General features: G+C 47.2%; 1 protein-coding gene across 1 annotated transcript in view; it reads right to left on the reverse strand.

The window, feature by feature from the left end:
- Nucleotides 1-24,654, reverse strand: part of LOC115083416 (casein kinase II subunit alpha-like) — a 101,404-nt gene that overhangs the window by 41,954 nt on the left and 34,796 nt on the right. Inside the window, exons 4-5 of the mRNA XM_029587222.1 lie at nt 14,285-14,396; nt 5,148-5,249 (exon numbers count right to left, since the gene is read on the reverse strand). Of these exons, the coding sequence (XP_029443082.1) occupies nt 5,148-5,249; nt 14,285-14,396 (214 nt within the window). The remainder of the gene's footprint in view (nt 1-5,147; nt 5,250-14,284; nt 14,397-24,654) is intronic.

Below are 24,654 nucleotides of genomic sequence, written 5' to 3' on the forward strand. Positions count from 1 at the left end.
AAGTGTTTCCAGAAGACAGAGAGACATGAAAGTGAGTTAGCCTTGCATGCAGGCTGCCGCAAGTGACACACAAACCAAGAGATGCAACAGCACCCGCGCAGGATGCGCTCGTAGACCATGCTCCTCTACCTCTCCCCGATGCGCTCAACGACTTTACCTCTCCTACCACGTAATTAAGAGCTTTCCAGGAGGAACCTTATGAAAAGCTTTTGGAAAATTCAAGTACATCAACAGGCTCCCCCGCCAGCCCCCAAGAGCCTGCTAACCCTCTGAAACACCTCCGATGGACTAGCAAGTCATGACTTCCCTAACAGAACGGGCCTCTCCCTCCCACTAACATATCAGGACTAACTCTTCTACTCATTCATCCTTAGTTCTGCAGGCCCTCTCTGGAGCCCTTTCACAGATACACTGCCAGCCCTCCAGCCCTGAGGCAAACTTCAAAGCTGACTGAAAATGGCCTCGCTTGGTGCGGAAGTGCCATGTCCTTTTGGGGGGCACGTCTTTGGGTGTGTCTAGGTTGTCGGAGGAAAACAGCGCATGTACGTGACCCTTTAAAAGAGACAAGGTGCTTTTTCACCCATAAGAGCAGGCACAACACAAGTGGGTGGTTTTTAGAAAAACCCTTATTACTAATACGTTTTTCCAAGGCTAAGTGCCGCATGCATTCCCTTTCAGGTACCCTGAGGGTTTGCATCTACACAGGCTGTCTGAAAATGTTTCCCATAATACGTAATAGCTCTGCAATTTCAGATATAAATTCCTCCACAACTCTTAGGCGCATTCCCTCCTGGTTCTGGTGATATGCTACTCTTTGATTAATCAGTATCTTCTAAAATCTCCTCCACTGTCACCTCAATTTGATCCAGTTCTTTCAAAATCTCCCATTAAAGAATAAATGATGTTTTGGAATACCCCATTGTCTTCCTTAGTATTCGTGGACTTTTGCCAGCAAAGTCTGTGGACTAAAAGCACCTACCTCCCAGTCTATGTGGGATACATTTTGCAGGATAATAATGTGTAAATTTGAAAATCAAATGTACTCATGTTTCCCTAACCTGCCTTACCTCCAACCCCAGGAATACCACCCCTCATCCAGTAAAGCACATGCACTGCAAAAGCCTGTACACGTGTTTCCCTAACCTGCCTTACCACCAACCCCAGGAATACCACCCCTCATCCAGTAAAGCACATGCACTGCAAAAGCCTGTACACGTGTTTCCCTAACCTGCCTTACCACCAACCCCAGGAATACCACCCCTCATCCAGTAAAGCACATGCACTGCAAAAGCCTGTACACGTGTTTCCCTAACCTGCCTTACCACCAACCCCAGGAATACCACCCCTCATCCAGTAAAGCACATGCACTGCAAAAGCCTGTACACGTGTTTCCCTGACCTGCCTTACTACCGCCCCCAGGAATACCACCCCTCATCCAGTAAAGGACATGCACTGCAAAAGCCTGTACACGTGTTTCCCTAACCTGCCTTACCACCACTCCCAGGAATACCACCCCTCATCCAGTAAAGCACATGCACTGCAAAAGCCTGTACACGTGTTTCCCTAACCTGCCTTACCACCAACCCCAGGAATACCACCCCTCATCCAGTAAAGCACATGCACTGCAAAAGCCTGTACACGTGTTTCCCTGACCTGCCTTACCACCACGCCCAGGAATACCACCCCTCATCCAGTAAAGGACATGCGCTGCAAAAGCCTGTACACATGTTTCCCTGATCTGCCTTATCACCGGCCCCAGGAATACCACCCCTCATCCAGTAAAGGACATGCACTGCAAAAGCCTGTACACGTGTTTCCCTGACCTGCCTTACTACCGCCCCCAGGAATACCACCCCTCATCCAGTAAAGGACATGCACTGCAAAAGCCTGTACACATGTTTCCCTGATCTGCCTTATCACCGGCCCCAGGAATACCACCCCTCATCCAGTAAAAGACATGCACTGCAAAAGCCTGTACACGTGTTTCCCTGACCACCCCTCATCCAGTAAAGCACATGCACTGCAAAAGCCTGTACACGTGTTTCCCTGACCTGCCTTACCACCACGCCCAGGAATACCACCCCTCATCCAGTAAAGGACATGCGCTGCAAAAGCCTGTACACGTGTTTCCCTGACCACCCCTCATCCAGTAAAGCACATGCACTGCAAAAGCCTGTACACGTGTTTCCCTGACCACCCCTCATCCAGTAAAGCACATGCACTGCAAAAGCCTGTACACGTGTTTCCCTGACCTGCCTTACCCACCCCCCCCAGGAATACCACCCCTCATCCAGTAAAGGACATGCACAGCAAAAGCCTGTACACGTGTTTCCCTGACCACCCCTCATCCAGTAAAGCACATGCACTGCAAAAGCCTGTACACGTGTTTCCCTGACCTGCCTTACCACTGCTCCCAGGAATACCACCCCTCATCCAGTAAAGGACATGCACAGCAAAAGCCTGTACACGTGTTTCCCTGACCACCCCTCATCCAGTAAAGCACATGCACTGCAAAAGCCTGTACACGTGTTTCCCTGACCTGCCTTACTACCGCCCCCAGGAATACCACCCCTCATCCAGTAAAGGACATGCACTGCAAAAGCCTGTACACATGTTTCCCTGATCTGCCTTATCACCGGCCCCAGGAATACCACACCTCATCCAGTAAAGGACATGCACTGCAAAAGCCTGTACACGTGTTTCCCTGACCACCCCTCATCCAGTAAAGCACATGCACTGCAAAAGCCTGTACACGTGTTTCCCTGATCTGCCTTACCACCACGCCCAGGAATACCACCCCTCATCCAGTAAAGGACATGCGCTGCAAAAGCCTGTACACGTGTTTCCCTGACCACCCCTCATCCAGTAAAGCACATGCACTGCAAAAGCCTGTACACGTGTTTCCCTGACCACCCCTCATCCAGTAAAGCACATGCACTGCAAAAGCCTGTACACGTGTTTCCCTGACCTGCCTTACCACCGCCCCCAGGAATACCACCCCTCATCCAGTAAAGGACATGCACAGCAAAAGCCTGTACACGTGTTTCCCTGACCACCCCTCATCCAGTAAAGCACATGCACTGCAAAAGCCTGTACACGTGTTTCCCTGACCTGCCTTACCACTGCTCCCAGGAATACCACCCCTCATCCAGTAAAGGACATGCACTGCAAAAGCCTGTACACGTGTTTCCCTGACCACCCCTCATCCAGTAAAGGACATGCACTGCAAAAGCCTGTACACGTGTTTCCCTGAGCTGCCTTACCATCACCCCCAGGAATACCACCCCTCATCCAGTAAAGGTCATGCACTGCAAATGCCTGTACACGTGTTTCCCTAACCTGCCTTACCACCGCCCCCAGGAATACCACCCCTCAGCCAGTAAAGGACATGCACTGCAAAGCCTGTACACGTGTTTCCCTAACCTGCCTTACCACCACCCCCAGGAATACCACCCCTCATCCAGTAAAGGACATGCACTGCAAAAGCCTGTACACGTGTTTCCCTGACCTGCCTTACCACCACGCCCAGGAATACCACCCCTCATCCAGTAAAGCACATGCACTGCAAAAGCCTGTACCCGTGTTTCCCTGACCTGCCTTACCACCACTCCCAGGAATATCACCCCTCATCCAGTAAAGGACATGCACTGCAAAAGCCTCTACACGTTTCCCTGACCAGCCTTATCACCACCCCCAGGAATACCACCCCTCATCCAGTAAAGGACATGCACTACAAAAGCCTGTACACGTGTTTCCCTGACCACCCCTCATCCAGTAAAGGACATGCACTACAAAAGCCTGTACACGTGTTTCCCTAACCACCCATCATCCAGTAAAGAACATGCACTGTAAAAGCCTGTACACGTATTTCCGTGACCTGCCTTATCACCGCTCCCAGTTAGATAATGGATCTTAGCATGAAGACTTATATGAATTGTTTTTTAGTGTTTGTTTGTTACAAATGTTTGTTTTGAAATTTTATTATGAATGCAGCCTTTGTAATCCGCCATGAACTACAAAGCAATGTGCAGAATATAAATTTTAATAATAAATAAATCCAGTAAAAGGACATGCACTGTGGAAGCCTGTATGTGTTTCCCTGACTTGCCTCACCACTGTCCCCAGTAAAAGGACACGCACTGTGGAAGCCTGTATATGTTTTCTTGACCTGCCTTATCACCGTCCCCAGTAAAAGGACACACACACTGCAGAAGCCTGCATATGCTTTTAGATGGACTGACTGAGAGCAATTTTCAGTCAAGCTAATTAACCAGGATAAACACAATTGAAAATGTCTTCATAGATGGCATTACTGGAAGGGGGCTGAGAGGTCAGATACAAGATTTGAGGGAGGTGGTGTTGGAAGATGGTGCTGAGTACAGAAATTTATACAAACTGATACAGAACTGAAGTGAAGGACAAAAGGGCAGACTGGATGGGCTAATTAGCCCTTATCTTACCATATTGTGCACTCTTCTAATTTTCTTCCTTTGGGCACGATTTCCACTTTTTGAACAATGTCTTTTTGTCTCTGGTAGCTGTCTTTACTCTAATACTAGACCATTCTGGCTTAATGTTTGAACTCTTCAGTGTTATTTGGATTGGTGGAACACATTTACTCTGAGCTTCTAATATGGAGTTTTTAGGTGGATTTCATGCTGCCTGAAAGCATTTTTACCCTTCTGGATGTCTCTTTCCAATTTCATTTCTATTTGCTCATTTTTCTGTAGTCCTCCCTTTTAAAAACAAATTATGTTTTGGCCCAGTAGTTTCCTTCCAGTTCAATCAAGAGCCTCTCCTGAGGTTAAAGCACCCAGTGCCTTCCTTCCAGCTACTTGGGATCCTCCTCAGGTTTCATCTTCCTCCCATCTAGCACAATCATCACAGCCACTCTTGGCTGGAGGCCGCAGACTGCAGCTTCCTGTGGAACCCAGTGTACGTGCACCTGAAATCTAGCCAGCAGGTGCTAATGCTGAGTGATGGCTGGGCCAGGAACTTGTAAATGTTTCCTCAGCAGCCACCAGCTCAAGGGTGGGAACCAAAACAGGAAATCGTCAAGCAGTTCTTTGGCTTATCTTCTCCTATCAGATGTTGAATTTGATTACATTTTGGACACTGTCACAGCATTCACACATTGTGCAGCTTACCACAGGGTCTTTGACAATATCTAGAAGAGAGATAACGTTCGGACCTCCTCGAAGATTCTCCAGGATTTTAATTTCTCGTTTAATTTTCTTCTTTTTCACAGGCTGGGAACACAAAACAGTAAAAAAAAAACAGCTAAGAGTCACAGTGATAGTTCTCAGAAAAGCAGCAAGCATGGAAATGGTAGAGTCACTATGACATCTGTCAGCCCAGCACCAAGTAGACACACAGCAAAGAGCCACTGTGTTTCTACTTGGTGCTGGCAAAAAGTCAAGCGGAAGAGAGGATTGCCAAGGAGGTAAAGAGAGGTGACAAAACATTTTTCAGATACATCAGTGAAAAGAGAAAAGTTCAAAGTGGTATAGTGAAATTGAAAGGTGGAAAGGATCAATGTGTGGAACGAATACATCAGTTCTGTGTTCACTAAAGAGGACCCTGGAGAAGGACCCTCGCTAGTTAACAAGAAACTGGAGGGGAGTGGAGTAGATGTAACTCCATTTACAGTAGAAAATGTATGGGAAGAGCTGGAGAAACAAAGTGGACAAAGCCATGGGGCCTGATGAGGTCCATCCCAGGATACTGAGGGAGCTCAGAGATGTGCTGGCGGCTCCGCTGTGCGACCTGTTCAATAGATCCCTGGAAAGTGGACAAAGCCATGGGGCCTGATGAGGTTCATCCCAGGATACTGAGGGAGCTCAGAGATGAGCTGGCGGCTCCGCTGTGTGACCTGTTCAATAGATCCCTGGAAAGTGGACAAAGCCATGGGGCCTGATGAGGTCCATCCCAGGATACTGAGGGAGCTCAGAGATGTGCTGGTGGCTCCGCTGTGCGACCTGTTCAATAGATCCCTGGAAAGTGGACAAAGCCATGGGGCCTGATGAGGTTCATCCCAGGATACTGAGGGAGCTCAGAGATGAGCTGGCGGCTCCGCTGTGTGACCTGTTCAATAGATCCCTGGAAAGTGGACAAAGCCATGGGGCCTGATGAGGTTCATCCCAGGATACTGAGGGAGCTCAGAGATGAGCTGGTGGCTCCGCTGTGTGACCTGTTCAATAGATCCCTGGAAAGTGGACAAAGCCATGGGGCCTGATGAGGTTCATCCCAGGATACTGAGGGAGCTCAGAGATGAGCTGGCGGCTCCGCTGTGTGACCTGTTCAATAGATCCCTAGAAATGGGAGTGGTGCCGAGTGATTGGAGAAGAGCGGTGGTGGTCCCGCTTCACAAGAGTGGGAACAGAGAAGAGGCTGGTAACTACAGACCGGTTAGCCTCACTTCAGTGGTGGGAAAAGTAATGGAGTCACTGTTGAAAGAGAGAATAGTGAACTATCTACAGTCGGGAGAATTGCTGGACCAGAGGCAGCATGGATTCACCAGGGGGAGATCCTGTCAGACAAATCTGATTGACTTTTTTGACTGGGTAACCAAGGAATTGGATCAAGGAAGAGCGCTTGATGTCATCTACTTGGACTTCAGCAAAGCTTTTGACACAGTCCCGCACAGGAGACTGGTGAATAAAATGAGAAGCTTAGGAGTGAGTGTCGAGGTGGTGGCCTGAATTGCAAACTGATTGACAGACAGAAGACAATGTGTGATGGTAAATGGAGCTCTCTCTGAAGAGAGAGCGGTGTTAAGTGGTGTACCGCAAGGATCCGTGTTGGGACCGGTCCTGTTCAATATCTTTGTGAGCGACATTACGGACGGGATAGAAGGTAAGGTTTGTCTTTTTGCGGATGACACTAAGATCTGCAACAGAGTGGACAGTGTCGATGCTGCGGATTTGATGACGTCCATGCCAGTGCCAATGGCCAAACACCAATAAAATATTTCAAAAAAAGCAGACACATCACATAATATTAAACAATTAAAATGGCAGTCAAGAAAAATAAACTTAAAAAGCTACCTTTACCTACCCCCTCCAGCAGCTCTCCTACTCCCCTTCCATGCAGGCCATGGCACACACCAGAAGCAGCAGTAGAAGCTAAGCTCTATACTCATGGTGCTCTTCCTTAGGGCCCATGTGTCTCACACACACACCATACAAGTCATGCCCCCATGACCAGTTTCTGTCTCTCACACACCAATCATCTCCCAAACAGTCTTTGGCACACACACACACCAGTCACCTTCCTGAACAGTTTCTCTCATACCATACACACACACACAGGCTTCCCACTCCTGTGTTCTACTTACATATATGGGCTTCTCACTCTCATAATCACTTTCTCTGTCTCACACACACTCACCAGTCTCTCACTCCCATGCTTGTTCTCTCCACATGCACAGGTTTCTCATTCCCATAATCACTTTCTCTCTCTCACACACACACACACACACCAGTCACCTGATCTCTCATATGCATACACACACACACAGGCTTCCCACTCCCATGTTCTCTTTCAGATATACAGGCTTCTCACTCCCATGCTGTGTCACACACACCCAGATTTCTCACTCCCATGCTCACTCTTCACATGCACAAGCTTCTCATTCCTACAATCACTTTCTTTCTCTCTCTCTCTCTCTCTCACACACATATATACACACCAGTCACCTGATCTCTCTCATGCATACACACACACACACAGGCTTCCCACTTCCATGTTCTGTCTTACATATACAGGCTTCTCCCTCCCATGCTGTGTCTCACACACACCCAGGTTTCTCACTCCCATGCTCACTCTTCACATGCACAGGCTTCTCATTCCCATAATCACTTTCTCTCTGTTACACACACACCAGTCTCTCTCTCATTTCCATGCTCGCTCTCCACTGCACAGGCTTCTCATTCCCTGAATCACATTCTTTCTCTCACATTCACACACACCAGTCTCTTTCTCTCATACACACCATCACCTTACCAACCAGTCTCTCTCTCATGCATGCACACACACACACACAGGCTTCCCACTCCCATGCTCTCTCTCACATAATCAGGCTTCTCACTCCCATGCTTTTTCACACACACCCCCACAACACCAGGCTTCTTACGCCCATGCTTTCTCACATACCCAGATTTCTCACGTCCATGCTTTTTCTCTCTCTCACACACACACACACACACATCAGTCACATCCCTGACTGTCTCACACTCTCACATACACATCAGTCATCTCCTTGAGCAGTCACTTTTATTATCTCTCACATATACACATACATCAGCTCTCTGACCAGTTTTCTCAATCACACACATGCTCTCAATCAAATACATTCTCTCACTTACACACAGGCTGGCTGGCTGCTTCTCTCTCTTTCTCTCACTCACTTCCCCCCCCCCCGAGTACAAATGGTAGCTGCAGCAGCCTCCTCCTCCAGCCCCCACAAGCCAAGAAAGAAGAATCCCATTGGCCACAGGAGGCTCATGCTGCTGTCTCCTTTCTCGATTACCGGCTGCTTCAATTGCTCGGGGGCCGATGCTGCAGCCGCCGCTGCTACTTTATCACGCGGCACGGCTCTTTCTCCTTCCCGCACACCGCGTATCACTTCCTGTTCCCGGTCACGGGGGGGGGGGGGGGGGGGTAGGCGCGGGAAGAAGAAAAGGCCAGCCGCAGGTGCCACAGCTTTTTTAGCACTGCTGCTGTTCCCACTGGGCTTGAACGTACTGATAGCCTGGCGGCAACGGCAGCAGGGGAGAAAGAACAGCGGGAGAGACCGGGAGCACGTGACACACCAGCCGGTGCTTGGCGACACACTAGTGTGTCGCGACACACCGGTTGAGAAGCGCTGCGCTAGCATAATGAGCCCCTGATGTAACAGATCCATCTAAGACGGTAGCCCAAAGGGACTGTCTACCAGAAGTCTCTGGAAATTGGCATACCATGTCTTCGAACCCAGTACGGAGCCTGCAAAAGGACGGTGTTGGTTTGACTTGTAAAACTTCTGGACCAGCCTGCCTATCAGAGACCAGGGGGAAACCCATACAGCAGGCTGCCACGCGGCCATTCCTGAAGAAGAGCATCGATGCTCATTGCTTTTGGGTTCCGCCTGCAACTGAAGAAGTGTGGAACCTTTGCGTTGTTGAAGTTCGCCAACAGGCCTAGATCCGATAGGCCCCAGTGGTTCACCAGGAGCAGAAGACCTCATCTGCCAGCTCCCATTCTCCTAGGTCCAAGTTTCTCTTGATGAGGAAATCAGCTCTGATGTTGTTCCTTCCGGCCATAAGTAAGGCGCATATGCTCTAGCCACTCAGTGAATCACCAGCATGTCAACCAAACTGCTCGTGCTTCCAGTTTGTTGGTGTCCAATGCTGCTTTTCTGCATTCAAGCGCCCTTACACCACCAACGTCTGAGAGTGAGCCCCCACAGTGCCGGAGGCTCGCATCTGTCTTGAGTACCAACCAATCTGGCGACGTCAGGGAAATTCTTTTCCTGATGATCCACCTGTAATCACCAGTCCAATTGGGATGTCATCTCTAACGGGAGGAACAGCCTCACCACATAGGTCTTCGACTGTGGACTCCAACAGGAAGTCAATGGGCACTGAAGAGGGCACATATGTGTCTTCTCCCAGGGAACCACTTCTAATGCGGCAGGTATTAACTCCCAGACCTGTAGATAAGACCCCCCCCCCAGTCACACAAACAAGGTTCTGCAGGGATCAAAGTCACAGCATCAAGGTGTGGATCCAAATCTGCAGCAGGAATACTCCACCCCATCTTTTATCGAACTGAACCTCGAGATACTCCAGGGTCTGAGATGGCTGCAAATCACTCTAGGCCAGATTCAGCACCAAGCCTAGTTCCTGTAGCAAGGAACCATCCTACTTGAAGCGAGAAGACTCTCTTCCATGGTTTTGGTGTGAATCAGCCAGCCAACCAGAGAAGGAAGAACTAGAATGCAATCCTTATGGAGAGCCACCATTATCGCCCCCTTGAGCAAGGAAAAAGGTCCTGGGTGGCACAGCTACCCTGAAGGCAAGACCTCGAAACTCCTAAAGATTCAGAATAGCAAAATAGACTGCTGATGTTCCCAACAGGTGGGAATATGCATTCAAGGCCAATACGAACTTTCTTTCTTAGACATGACCAAATAAATAGAATAACAGGCTGTATATCTCTGCAAATGAGAAACAGGAAATACTGCTTTCAGGTTCAACATCCGTTGTCACATTACTTCCACTTCTACCCTCTGCTAAGGAGAGTTAAATAGAGAGACCATGAAGACATCCAGAGGAATGTGAAGAAATTCTAGAGCATACCCATCCCAAAAAGCTTTGAGCTTCGAGAACACATTGATCCAAATTAATCTGGACCCACTCATGGTAAAAATGGGAGAGACGCCAGCTATCTCCTGAACCAACAGATGAGCCTGCAAACCTTCACTGGAAGACCGAGGAGCTCAACCTCTGGAGGCTGCATCCTTTCAAAGTCCTCAGGGGAGAAAGGACTGAGATCTGCGGAAGGGGTGGGACCTCTGGGAAGAACCTACCCTATAAGGCCAAAGGCTTTGCTTTAGGATAACCTCAATCCTTCTACCCTGAGCATCCTTCAGTACCGCACCTCTCTCTACCTAGGGAAACACAACTACTCTTTGGTCTGCGGATCCAAAGGGTATAAACCCACCAAGATGTGTCCTATTGAAAGGACGCCCCGGTGCATTCCATTCCAGATCAGTCAATTCCTGGAGTGCAACCCAGAAAGAAAGAAACAAGAAGTCTTGTCTAGGGTAGCAAAACAGGAACTATCTTCTGCATTCCCACGAAGCTAGTCCCAGCCACTCTGAGGGTCTTCAATGCCTGACAGACCAAACCCGGCAACTCTTTTCTAAGAAAGAAATGGAGTAAAGTTCAATTTGGCTCCAAAGGTGTGGAAACGTTCCCTATCACCATCAATATAATTGGTATCATTTTGATTCACCTGCATTTGAGCTTAGTCAGGCTGTATTGTGTCTTGGAGCTTGGCCTTGGAGCCAGGAGGGAGGAGAACTTGGAATGCACGAACCAACCTTATACAGCACTGCCGATACAGAAGACTGGACCTGGAAGAAGGGTTCATACCAGGCCTCACAGGCTCAAACGTGACACCCTGAGAGCTAGTGGGGAAATCGCCCCGAGCATCCAGGCAAAGCTGACACAGGCTTAAAGAAAGCTGTGGCTGAATGACCCTGAAGTGGCATGCAGCACAAATAGATAAGTGCTTAGGCTTCCTCACCACGGGTGCCATAGTTGTAAGCATGCAGCATAGTCAAAGCTCACAACTGGAATATGTGCACATAAACCCACACCCAAAATGGGCGCCCAAAAAGTGTGCACACACATATACGTGCCTAGGCCGCATGCCCAACTCAGCATCCAAATCTGGGCTCCCAGTACACCAAGGTGTCTAAGCAGGAAGCACAAATGGGCGAACAGGCATGGGCCAAGTGGCCCACAGCACAAAAATGTGCCAAAACTCCTCATGGCCTACCACATGTTCAAAAAGGGAGAAGCCTGCGAGCGGGGCCTAGCCCTAAGGCTGCTCAACCCGCCATGCTTGCACTGCCGCCTCAGCTCACAGAACTCCCCAGAGACGTGACCGGGTTAGCCTAAGACTTGTTTTTTTTCAATAAGAGAAATGTTCACCTGAGCTCAGGCCTCCGTGCTGAGAGCAGGAATGAGTACTGGCTACGGAGGAGGGGGAGGGGGGGGGGGAAAGAGATAAGCCCATACCACCAAGCCTCTCTCAGCCTGCAACCGCTAATCACACACTAGGGCCAGGACCATCAAGGCTCCCGGACTGAGGCACTCCACTGAAGGAAAGAAAGCATGCTATCCCTCAGGAGGCAAATGGCGCTATATAGCCATTTCCTCCCAAAAAGACACAAGAACATGCATCCTGTTTCCAACAGTGGCCAATCCAGGCCATAAGAACCTGGCAAGTACCCAAAACTAAGTCTATTCCATGTAACCATTGCTAATGGCAGTGGCTATTCTCTAAGGGAACTTAATTACCGTATTTTTTGCTCCATAAGACGCACCTGACCATAAGATGCACCTAGGATTCAGAGGGCTAAAATTAAAAAAAAAAAAATTTTTGTGCTAAACCAGCTCTGTCCCCAGGCGTCTCTGCATCTTATGGAGCAAAATTAGGGAAGTGCATAACATTTTTTTTTCTCCCATTTTGTTTTCGGGTCTGGGGAGGGCCATTTCGGTCCACTCCCCCAGATCAGAAAACTTTTATCTTTCTCTGGGAACCCCCCCTCCCAAAAAAAAAAAACCCCACCCCAACCCTTTAAATTACTTAACCCCCACCCTCCTGACCCCCCCCCCCCCCCCCAAGACCTGCCAGAAGTCCCTGGTGGTCCAGCGGGGGTCCAGGAACGGTCCCGGGAGCGATCTCCTGGGCTTGGTCCATCGGCTGCCAGTAATCAAAATGGTGCCGACGGCCCTTTGCCCTCACTATGTCACTGGGGCCGACCAATGGCAGCAGTAGCCCCTGTGACATAGTAAGGGCAAAGGGCCGTCGGCTGCCAGTAACCACAATGGCAGCCGACGGACCATCACTGGACACCAGGGACTTTTGGCAGGTCTTGGGGGGGGGTCAGGAGGGTGGGGGGAGGGGGGAGGGGGAGGGGTTTATTAGATTTTTAGGGGGTTTTTTTATATTCGCGCCATAAGACGCACATACATTTTCCCCCCACTTTTGGAGCGAAAAATATGGTAATAGCAGGTAATGGACTTCTCCTCCAAGAACTTATCCAATCCTTTTTTAAACACAGCTATACTAACTGCACTAACCACATCCTCTGGCAGCAAATTCCAGAGTTTAATTGTGCGTTGAGTAAAAAAGAATTTTCTCCAATTAGTTTTAAATGTGCCCCATGCTAACTTCATGGAGTGCCCCCTAGTCTTTCTATTATCCGAAAGAGTAAATAACCGATTCACATCTACCCGTTCTAGACCTCTCATGATTTTAAAGACCTCTATCATATCCCCCCTCAGCCGTCTCTTCTCCAAGCTGAAAAGTCCTAACCTCTTTAGTCTTTCCTCATAGGGGAGCTGTTCCATCCCCTTATCATTTTGGTTGCCCTTCTCTGTACCTTCTCCATCGTAATTATATCTTTTTTGAGATGCGGCGACCAGAATTGTACACAGTATTCAAGGTGCGGTCTCACCATGGAGCGATACAGAGGCATTATGACATTTTCCGTTTTATTCACCATTCCCTTCCTAATAATTCCCAACATTCTGTTTGCTTTTTTGACTGCCGCAGCCACACTGAGCCGACGATTTCAATGTGTTATCCACTATGACACCTAGATCTCTTTCTTGGGTTGTAGCACCTAATATGGAACCCAACATTGTGTAATTATAGCATGGGTTATTTTTCCCTATATGCATCACCTTGCACTTATCCACATTAAATTTCATCTGCTTTCCTCTTGCTGCTGTATTATTTTTATTTATATAGCAAAAAGCCTTTACATGAGCTCAGCCTTCCTTGGCTGAGAGTAGAAACTGATGCTGGCTTCGGGGGGAGACGGCTAAAGCCTTGAATGCCGAGCCTTGTTTGGCTTGCAACCGCTACTGGAATTTCTGGACCACAGCAGTGAAGGCTACCGGACTGAGGGCACTCTACTGAGGGAGGGACCAAACAGCATCACCTCAGGGAGGCACGTGGTATACTTGTCTTCCCATATTTCCTTTTTATTCCTTCTTCTTCCTTTCTTCCTTTTTATTTACTCACAGGCACGCCCCCCCCCCGAAGGGAAATGCATGACCACCATCTGCTGGAGACAGAGAATAGCGGTCTGATGTCGGGGCGGGACTATATAGCCGTGATGTCAGCTTTTGCTCTGTCTCCATCTGCTGGTAGAGGTGCATAACCCACTCGTTGGGACTGACCTAAGCAAACACTAAGCAAGCACATTATAAACAACCACAAAAGGAGAATTTATCCTAAAGTTGATCATGTGCACATTCTACATACACACAGCAGGAGTGTGCACTTGATAAACATACAGAGCATGGGAGCTATGAACGCTGCAGCCACAGCATCCCCATGAGTATCCACAACGTAAATATACACGGCTGGTGCAATGGCCGAGCGCTGCCCCTTAGGTGCACATTGACAGCTGAGAGATGCTTGCAGCTGCTGGTGTCATCTCCTCCGTACATACATCATTTACATATGAAACCCGGGGCAGGCCTCTCCCTGCACTCACCTTCAGGATCTTCACCACCACCTTCTCATTGTTTGTAATGTTAATGGCTTCAAACACTTCGCTATATTTGCCACGGCCTAGTTTTCTCACAAGTTGATAGTCATCTTGATTCCTGGGGAAACAGGAGAGTACAACATGCAAGTTATTTAAATCAAAATCAACTCAAGCTATCAACACATTCCCCTTGCTGAGTCAGATTTTCACATCAGAGAGCTCCACTGGGAACATTAGGGACAAGCTCTGGAGGCAAGATCATGAAACATGATGGCAGACAAAGACCACAAAGATATTTAGTCTGCCTATTATAGACAAAATACCACGGAGAGTCACCGATTTCAGAGTTTAGACATCCAAACAGTAATTATTCTAATAATTACCCCAGGCTTTACCTCACACTCTCCCACAGCTAAGGATCCTCTGTGCTTATCCCAGGCTTTACCTCTCACTCCCCCACAGCTAAGGATCCCCTGTGCTTATCCCAGGCTTTACCCCTCACTCCCCCACAGCTAAGGATCCTCTGTGCTTATCCCAGGCTTTACCTCTCACTCCCCCACAGCTAAGGATCCTCTGTGCTTATCCCAGGCTTTACCCCTCACAGCTAAGGATCCTCTGTGCTTATCCCAGGTTTTACCTCTCACTCCCTCACAGCTAAGGATCCTGTGTGCTCATCCCAGGCTTTACCCCTCACTCCCTCACAGCTAAGTATCCTGTGTGCTCATCCCAGGCTTTACCCCTCACTCCCTCACAGCTAAGTATCCTCTGTGCTTATCCCAGGCTTTACCCCTCACTCCCCCACAGCTAAGGATCCTCTGTGCTTATCCCAGGCTTTACCCCTCACTCCCTCACAGCTAAGGATCCTCTGTGCTTATCCCAGGCTTTACCCCTCACTCCCTCAAAGCTAAGGATTTTCTGTGCTTATCCCAGGCTTTACCCCTCACTCCCCCACAGCTAAGGATCCTCTGTGCTTATCCCAGGCTTTACCCCTCACTCCCCCACAGCTAAGGATCCTCTGTGCTTATCCCAGGTTTGGTCATTGTTGAAAAATACCATCCTAGAAGCACAGTCCAGATGTATTCTACACATTAAGAAGGGTGGAAAGAAGGCAAAACGATCACTAGCATGGTTAAGGAGAAGAAAAAGGGTTCGCACTCAAAACGCGGGGAGTAGCTGGCTTGTTACGGCGGTTACTACCCCAAACCAAATGTGCCTGATACTTCACTTTCCATGCATATCCAGCATGGTTCTCTCCTGCATCGGCATGGGAGAAAGACTGATACATCACGCATTTCCAGCATAGCTCTCTGCTTCAAGGGCAGGGGGAAAAAAAAAAAAAAAAAACAAAAAACCTGATGCTTCACGCATATCCTGCATAGCTTCAACGACAGGGGTGAAGAAAAAAAAGGATTCGCAATCACAAAGCGAGGAGTAGCTGGCTTGTTACGGCGGTTACTACCCCAACCAAATGTGCCTGATACTTCACTTTCAATGCATATCCAGCATGGCTCTCTGCTTCTACAGCAGGGGAGAAGAAAAAAAAAAAAAAAAAACCAACAAGAGCTGTACAACATAGTCTAGGTAAAACAAATAAGCATGGGTGTAGCTTGCTTATCGCGGCGGTTACTGCCCCTACTACCCCTAACTAATCAAGCTAGATATTTCACTTGCATGCAGCTCCATCACTGCTCTCTACATTAATGGTGGGGGTGGAAGGGGAATAGAACAAGGAGCTAAGAGTAACAGATAAGAATGAGAGAAAAAATGTGTGAGGCTTGCTGGGCAGACTGGATGGGCCATTCGGTCTTCTTCTGCCGTCATTTCTATGTTTCTATGTTTCTATGTTTCTATGAAAGAAGCTATTTTAGCCAAAAGATCTTCATTCAAAAATTGGAAGAAGGATCCAACAGAAGAAAATAGAATAATGCATAAACGTTGGCAAGTTAAATGTAAGACATTGATAAGAATTTGAAAAAAAGTTGGCCGTAGAGGCAAAAATTTACAGTAAAAACCTTTTAAAATATATCCGAAGCAGAAAGCCTGTGAGGGAGTCAGTTGGACCGTTAGATGATCTAGGGGTTAAAGGGGCACTTAGAGAAGATAAGGCCATCGTGGAAAGATTAAATGATTTCTTTTCTTCGGTGTTTACTGAAGAGGATGTTGGGGAGGTACCCGTAATGGAGAAGGTTTTCATGGGTAATGATTCAGATGGACTGAACCAAATCACGGTGAACCTAGAAGATGTGGTAGACCTGATTGACAAACTGAAGAGTAGTAAATCACCTGGACCGGATGGTATACACCCCAGAGTTCTGAAGGAACTAAAAAATGAAATTTCAGACCTATTAGTAAAAATTTGTAACCTATCATTAAAATCATCCATTGTACCTGAAGACTGGAAGATAGCTAATATAACTCCCATATTTAAAAAGGGCTCCAGGGGCGATCCGGGAAACTACAGACCGGTTAGCCTGACTTCAGTGCCAGGAAAAATAGTGGAAAGTATTCTAAACATCAAAATCACAGAACATATAGAAAGACATGGTTTAATGGAACAAAGTCAGCATGACTTTACCCAGGGCAAGTCTTGCCTCACAAATCTGCTTCACTTTTTTGAAGGAGTTAATAAACATGTGGATAAAGGTGACTGGCACAGGAGCATATATGGCTCCGCCCACAAGTTTTAGTCTGTCTCCATCTACTGGTGCGGAGTCACAACCCAGGTGTCCTGGACTGATCCTGGTACGTACAGGGAAAAGGCTTTACCCCTCACTCTCCCACAGCTAAGGATCCTCTGTGCTTATCCCAGGCTTTACCCCTCACTCCCCCACAGCTAAGGATCCTCTGTGCTTATCCCAGGCTTTACCCCTCACAGCTAAGGATCCTCTGTGCTTATCCCAGGCTTTACCCCTCACTCCCCCACAGCTAAGGATCCTCTGTGCTTATCCCAGGCTTTACCTCTCACTCCCTCACAGCTAAGGATCCTCTGTGCTTATCCCAGGCTTTACCCCTCACTCCCTCACAGCTAAGGATCCTCTGTGCTTATCCCAGGCTAAAGATCATACAAGAGACTAAATGCTCAGTAGAATCTATATGGGTAGAAATCCCATGTGTGTTGGGTAAGAGTATAGTGATAGGAGTATACTACCGTCCACCTGGACAAAATGGTCAGACAGATGATGAAATGCTAAGAGAAATCAGGGAAGCAAACCAATTTGGCAGTGCAATAATAATGGGAGATTTCAATTACCCCAATATTGACTGGATGTAATAAATGATTGTTTTATGGAGCAATTGGTTCAGGAACCAACAAGAAAGGGAGCTATTTAGATTTAATTCTTAGTGGAACACAGGATTTGGTGAGAGAGGTAACGGTGGTGGGGCCACTTGGCAACAGTGATCATAACATGATCAAATTTAAGCTAATAACTGGTAGGGGGGACAATAAGTAAATCTGCAGCTCTAACACTAAACTTTCAAAAGGGAAACTTTGATAAAATGAGGAAAATAGTCAGAAAAAAACTGAAAGGTGCAGCTGCAAAGGTTAAAAGTGTTCAACAGGCTTGGATATTGTTTAAAAATACAATCCTAGAGGCGCAGTCCATATGTATTCCACGCATTAAGAAAGGAGGAAGGAAGGCAAAACGATTACCGTCATGGTTAAAAGGTGAGGTGAAAGAGGCTATTTTAGCCAAAAAAATCATCCTTCAAAAATTGGAAGAAAGATCCATCTGAAGAAAATAGGATAAAACATAAGCATTGTCAAGTTAAGTGTAAAACATTGATAAAACAAGCGAAGAGAGAATTTGAAATGAAGTTGGCCATAGAGGCAAAAACTCATAATAAAAACTTTTTTAAATATATCCAAAGCAAGAAACCTGTGAGGGAGTCGGTTGGACCATTAGATGACACAGGGGTTAAAGGGGCTCTTAGGGAAGATAAGGCCATTGCAGAAAGACTAAATGAATTCTTTGCTTCCGTGTTTACTAGTGAGGATGTTGGGGAGATACCAGTTCCGGAGTTGGTTTTCAGGGGTGATGAGTCAGACGAACTGAACGAAATCACTGTCAACCTGGAAGATGTAGTAGGCCAGATTGACAAAAAGAGTAGCAAGTCACCTGGACCGGATGGTATGCATCCCAGGGTACTAAAGGAACTCAAAAATGAAATTTCTGACCTATTAGTTAAAATTTGTAACCTATCATTAAAATCATCCATTGTACCTGAAGACTGGAGGGTGGCCAATGTAACCCCAATATTTAAAAAAGGCTCCAGGGGTGATCCGGGTAACTATAGACCAGTGAGCCTAACTTCAGTGCCGGGAAAAATAGTGGAAACTATCCTCAAGATCAAAATTGTAGAGCATATAGAAAGACATGATTTAATGGGACACAGTCAACATGGATTTACCCAAGGGAAGTCTTGCCTAACAAACCTGCTTCATTTTTTTGAAGGGGTTAATAAACATGTGGATAAAGGTGAACCAGTAGATGTAGTGTATTTGGATTTTCAGAAGGCGTTTGACAAAGTCCCTCATGAGAGGCTTCTACGAAAACTAAAATGTCATGGGATAGGAGGCGATGTCCTTTCGTGGATTACAAACTGGTTAAAAGACAGGAAACAGAGAGTAGGACTAAATGGTCAATTTTCTCAGTGGAAAAGGGTAAACAGTGGAGTGCCTCAGGGATCTGTACTTGGACCGGTGCTTTTCAATATATATATCAATGATCTGGAAAGGAATACGATGAGTGATGTTATCAAATTTGCAGATGATACAAAATTATTCAGAGTAGTTAAATCACAAGCAGACTGTGATACATTACAGGAGGACCTTGCAAGACTGGAAGATTGGGCATCCAAATGGCAGATGAAATTTAATGTGGACAAGTGCAAGGTGTTGCATATAGGGAAAAATAACCCTAGCTGTAGTTACACGATGTTAGGTTCCATATTAGGAGCTACCACCCAAGAAAGAGATCTAGGCGTCATAGTAGATAATACATTGAAATCGTCAGCTCAGTGTGCTGCAGCAGTCAAAAAAGCAAATAAAATGTTAGGAATTATTAGGAAGGGAATGGTTAATAAAACGGAAAATGTCATAATGCCTCTATATCGCTCCATGGTGAGACCACACCTTGAATACTGTGTACAATTCTGGTCGCCGTATCTCAAGAAAGATATAGTTGCAATGGAGAAGGTACAGAGAAGGGCAACCAAAATGATAAAGGGGATGGAACAGCTCCCCTATGAGGAAAGGCTGAAGAGGTTAGGGCTGTTCAGCTTGGAGAAGAGACGGCTGAGGGGGGATATCATAGAGGTCTTTAAGATCATGAGAGGTCTTGAACGAGTAGATGTGACTCGGTTATTTACACTTTCGAATAATAGAAGGACTAGGGGGCATTCCATGAAGTTAGCAAGTAGCACATTTAAGACTAATCGGAGAAAATTCTTTTTCACTCAACGCACAATAAATCTCTGGAATTTGTTGCCAGAGGATGTGGTTAGTGCAGTTAGTGTAGCTGGGTTCAAAAAAGGTTTGGATAAGTTCTTGGAAGAGAAGTCCATTAATGGCTATTAATCAAGTTTACTTAGGGAATAGTCACTGCTATTAATTGCATCAGTAGCATGGGATCTTCTAGGTGTTTGGGTAATTGCCAGGTTCTTGTGGCCTGGTTTGGCCTCTGTTGGAAACAGGATGCTGGGCTTGATGGACCCTTGGTCTGACCCAGCATGGCAATTTCTTATGTTCTTATGTTCTTACCTCTCACTCCCTCACAGCTAAGGATCCTCTGTGCTTATCCCAGGCTTTACCCCTCACTCCCCCACAGCTAAGGATCCTCTGTGCTTATCCCAGGCTTTACCCCTCACTCCCTCACAGCTAAGGATCCTCTGTGCTTATCCCGGGCTTTACCTCTCACTCCCCCACAGCTAAGGATCCTCTGTGCTTATCCCAGGCTTTACCTCTCACTCCCCCACAGCTAAGGATCCTCTGTGCTTATCCCAGGCTTTACCCCTCACTCCCTCACAGCTAAGGATCCTCTGTGCTTATCCCAGGCTTTACCTCTCACTCCCCCACAGCTAAAGATCCTCTGTGCTTATCCCAGGCTTTACCCCTCACTCCCTCACAGCTAAGGATCCTCTGTGCTTATCCCAGGCTTTACCTCTCACTCCCTCACAGCTAAGGATCCTCTGTGCTTATCCCAGGCTTTACCCCCTCACTCCCCCACAGCTAAGGATCCTCTGTGCTTATCCCAGGCTTTACCTCTCACTCCCTCACAGCTAAGGATCCTCTGTGCTTATCCCAGGCTTTACCTCTCACTCCCCCACAGCTAAGGATCCTCTGTGCTTATCCCAGGCTTTACCTCTCACTCCCCCACAGCTAAGGATCCTCTGTGCTTATCCCAGGCTTTACCTCTCACTCCCTCACAACTAAGGATCCTCTGTGCTTATCCCAGGCTTTACCCCTCACTCCCTCACAGCTAAGGATCCTCTGTGCTTATCCCAGGCTTTACCCCTCACTCCCCCACAGCTAAGGATCCTCTGTGCTTATCCCAGGCTTTACCCCTCACTCCCTCACAGCTAAGGATCCTCTGTGCTTATCCCAGGCTTTACCCCTCACTCCCCCACAGCTAAGGATCCTCTGTGCTTATCCCAGGCTTTATCCCTCACTCCCCCACAGCTAAGGGTCAGGAATTATTTTACTGTTTTGGGCAATGGCATTGTTATCTATGAACACAGGGTGTTCATGCTAAAGTGCGTTCATTAGTGACCCAAGTCTCTGGTTCTTCCCTGGAGCTTTGATCTCTGGCTGACCATTTATTTAATTCCCCTCACCTCCATCTTCTGTCTAGCACTTGTAACCTGGTCACTGCTGCTTCGGCCTCTTTTCTTCCTACAAGTCTGAGACCTGTGCAGTTAGCGTAAGCTATTTGAGCCACATGGGACCTAGATATAGAGCCATGTGTTTCAAAAAGAAAATTAGGTTCTTACCTTCGATAATTTTCGTTCCTGTAGTACCAAGGATCAGTCCAGATTCCTGGGTTTTGCCTCCGCACCAGCAGGTGGAGACAGAGCAAGATATGACAGGCTCTGACATACATACCAGAGTGCCACCCACAGCCTGTATTACGCAATGTCAAAGCAGAATGATCCCCAACTGTAAACTAACTATATACATGAAGATCAACCAGGGAACCCTCGGGTCACTCCCCTCCAACAATGACCTGACCCAGACAAACGGTAAGAAACAGATATAAGGAACTACTCAGAGCCAACAAATTTAGAGCAGATTTAGGAACAGTGGACTCTCTGAACTTAATGCAGCAGTGGGAGGGACTCTGGACTGATCCTTGGTACTACAGGAACGAAAATTATCGAAGGTAAGACCTAATTTTCTTTTCCCTGTACGTACCGGATCAGTCCAGACTCCTGGGATGTACCAGAGCTCAACTACTTGGGGTGGGAAACGGAGAGGCCCGCTCTCAACACGCCTGCTCCGAAATCGCCCTCCCTGGACATCCAGACGATAATGACGTGCGAACGTGTGCAACAATTTCCAAGTTGCTGCTCTACAGATCTCTAGTGGGGAGATCTGCTGACACTCCGCCCAGGAAGCCGCCTGGGAGCGAGTAGAGTGCGCCTTCAGTCCCAAAGGCAAGTGTCGACCAGCTAAAAGGTACGCAGAATTTATGGCTTCCTTCAACCACTGCGAGATGGTGATCTTGGATGCCATATTACCCTTCTTAGGACCCTTCCAAAGAATGAAGAGGTGATCCAAAACCCGAAAACCATTAGTGACTTCCAGATAGCGTAAGAGGGCCCTACGCACATCCAGCTTCCTCAAATCCCTGGAAAGGGTATCCAATCTGTCTATATGAGAAAATGTTGGAAGCTCCACCAACTGGTTCAGATGAAAGGAAGAAACTACTTTGGGTAGAAAGGAAGGAACCGTCCGGAGACTAACTCCGGACTCAGAAATGCGCAAGAAGGGTTCCCTACAGGACAATGACTGAAGTTTATTTATTTATTTAAAACTTTTATATACCGGCATTAGTGTGCAAACATCACGCCGGTTTACAATATAACAGACAGTTTGGAAACAAAGTACAATGAACAGGGAGGGGGGAGGGGAGCATAAAACGTGCAGATTACACAAGAGAAAAATAGAGCAGGAGGAAGTACAGCGTAACTCGTAATAAGATATTAGGAGAAGTAACAAGAGGGCAATAAGGTAAAATATATACAAGGTACAAAATTGAAGTATTTACAAGAGCTATGACAAAAAAGAACATTAACTAACATGTCGGACATGATTTATGGTAAAAGGAGGATTTGAGATCCGAAAGGCCATCAAGTTGAGTAGAGGAAGAGAGGGGGGTCAAAGGGAGGCTCTAGTGAGGGGGGACAAGGGAAGGCTCTAGTTGAAGGGGGGGTCAAAGAGAGGCTCTAATCAGGATAGGCTTGTCGAAAGAGCCAAGTCTTTAGTTTTTTTCTGAATTTAGCATAGCATGGTTCAAGTCTGAGCAGGGTAGGTAGGGAATTCCATTGCCTGGGGCCTGCAATTGAGATTGCGCGGTCCCTGGTGGAGGAGAGGTGGGCTTTTTTTAAGGAAGGTACTGTGAGGGTTCCTCTATAGACGGCTCTAGTGGGTCTGTCAGAGTGAGTAAAATGGAAGGGTTCATCTAGCCAGTTGGAGTTATGACAGTATATAGATTTGTGAATGATTGAGAGAGTTTTGAAGATGATGCGTGATGTGATGGGGAGCCAATGTAGGTCTTTGAGTACAGGGGTAATGTGGTCTGACTTCAGAGTGTTTGTGATGACCCTGGCAACTGCATTTTGGAACATTTGTAATGGTTTGATAGTGGAATAAGGAAGGCCAAGCAAGAGAGAGTTGCAGTAATCAAACTTGGTGGAAAGGGTGTCCTGGATAACAGTCCGGAAATCGTGATAATGTAGGAGGGGTCTAAGCTTTTTTAGAACATTAAGCTTAAAAAAGCCTTCTTTCAGAATCGAACTAATGTATTTTTTGAGGTTTAGCTGTTGATCTAGAATGACTCCCAAATCTCTCACACTTTGTTGGGCCGAGAGGGCTTTGAAGGCTGGGTCATTGGAAATTGAGGGGTTGGGGGGTTGATGTTGGGATATGAGAAGGAGTTCCGTTTTGGAGGAGTTTAATGCAAGGTGCATATTGGTGAGGAAGAGGTTTATGGAGGAAAGGCAGGTGTTCCAGAAGGCTAGGGCATCCGAAAGGGAGGTGTGAACGGGGATGACAATTTGAACATCATCGGCATAAAGGAAAAATTTAAGGCCGAGGTTCGTTAGGAAATGATAAAGGGGGGTGAGATAGATATTGAATAAGGTAGAGGATAAGGAGGAGCCTTGCGGGACACCTTGAGACAGGGAGTGGAGTGAGGATTTAGCATTACCTATTTTAACAGCAAATTTCCTGTTGGATAAGTATGATTTGAACCATAGGAGGGCTGCGCCTGAGATGCCTATTTCTGAAAGTCGTGAGAGAAGGTGGTTATGATTGATGGTGTCAAAGGCAGCAGATATATCAAGTAGGGCGAGCAGAAAACAGTTGCCCTGGTCCATGCCTCTGATGACATGATCAGAGAGAGTGACTAGGAGGGTTTCGGTATTAAGGTGTTTGCGGAAACCAAACTGGGTCGGGTGCAGTATATAATTGTTTTCAAGATACTCAGTGAGTTGTGAGTTCCATAATCTTAGAGATGAGGGGAAGGTTCGAGATGGGGCGGAAGTTGGAAGGGTCTTTAGGATCAAGAGGGTTTTTTAAGGAGAGGCTTGACAACTGCCAGTTTAAGGGCATCAGGGACGGAACCTGATGTGAGGGATGAGTTGATAATGTCGGCAATGGGTTTGGAAATGGTGTTAGGGATGGAAAGGAGGGCTTTTGTGGGGATGGTGTCTGAAGGGTGACAGGCAGGTTTGAGTTTTTGAGAACAGTTTCAATTTCCTCGGCTGAGGTAGGCTCTAGAGATTCAAACGAGGAGGTGATAGGATCTAATTGAGGGAAAGTGAAGGAGGGGGTAGAAGGTGATGGGGGATGGAATCTGAGGAGAATGTTGGCAATTTTGTTATGGAAGTATTGAGCAATTTCTTCACTTCGGGTAGAGGCTTCATTGTCAGGGATGGGCGTCTGGCTGGGCTTAGTGAGGTCAGCCACGTATGTGAAGAGGGCCTTGGGGTTGTACATGTAGTCGTGAATTTTAGAAGCATAGAAGTCTCGTTTGGTTTTGAGGGTTGAGATCCTGTAGTGATGTAGGGCCGATTTATAGTTCAGAAACACGCCTAGCCGAAGTGATTGCCACCAAAAATATGACCTTCAAAGTGAGATCCTTCAGAGTCGCCCC

The sequence above is a fragment of the Rhinatrema bivittatum genome, chromosome 2, assembly GCF_901001135.1.
Source record: "Rhinatrema bivittatum chromosome 2, aRhiBiv1.1, whole genome shotgun sequence".
Classification (NCBI taxonomy): Eukaryota; Metazoa; Chordata; class Amphibia; order Gymnophiona; family Rhinatrematidae; genus Rhinatrema; species Rhinatrema bivittatum.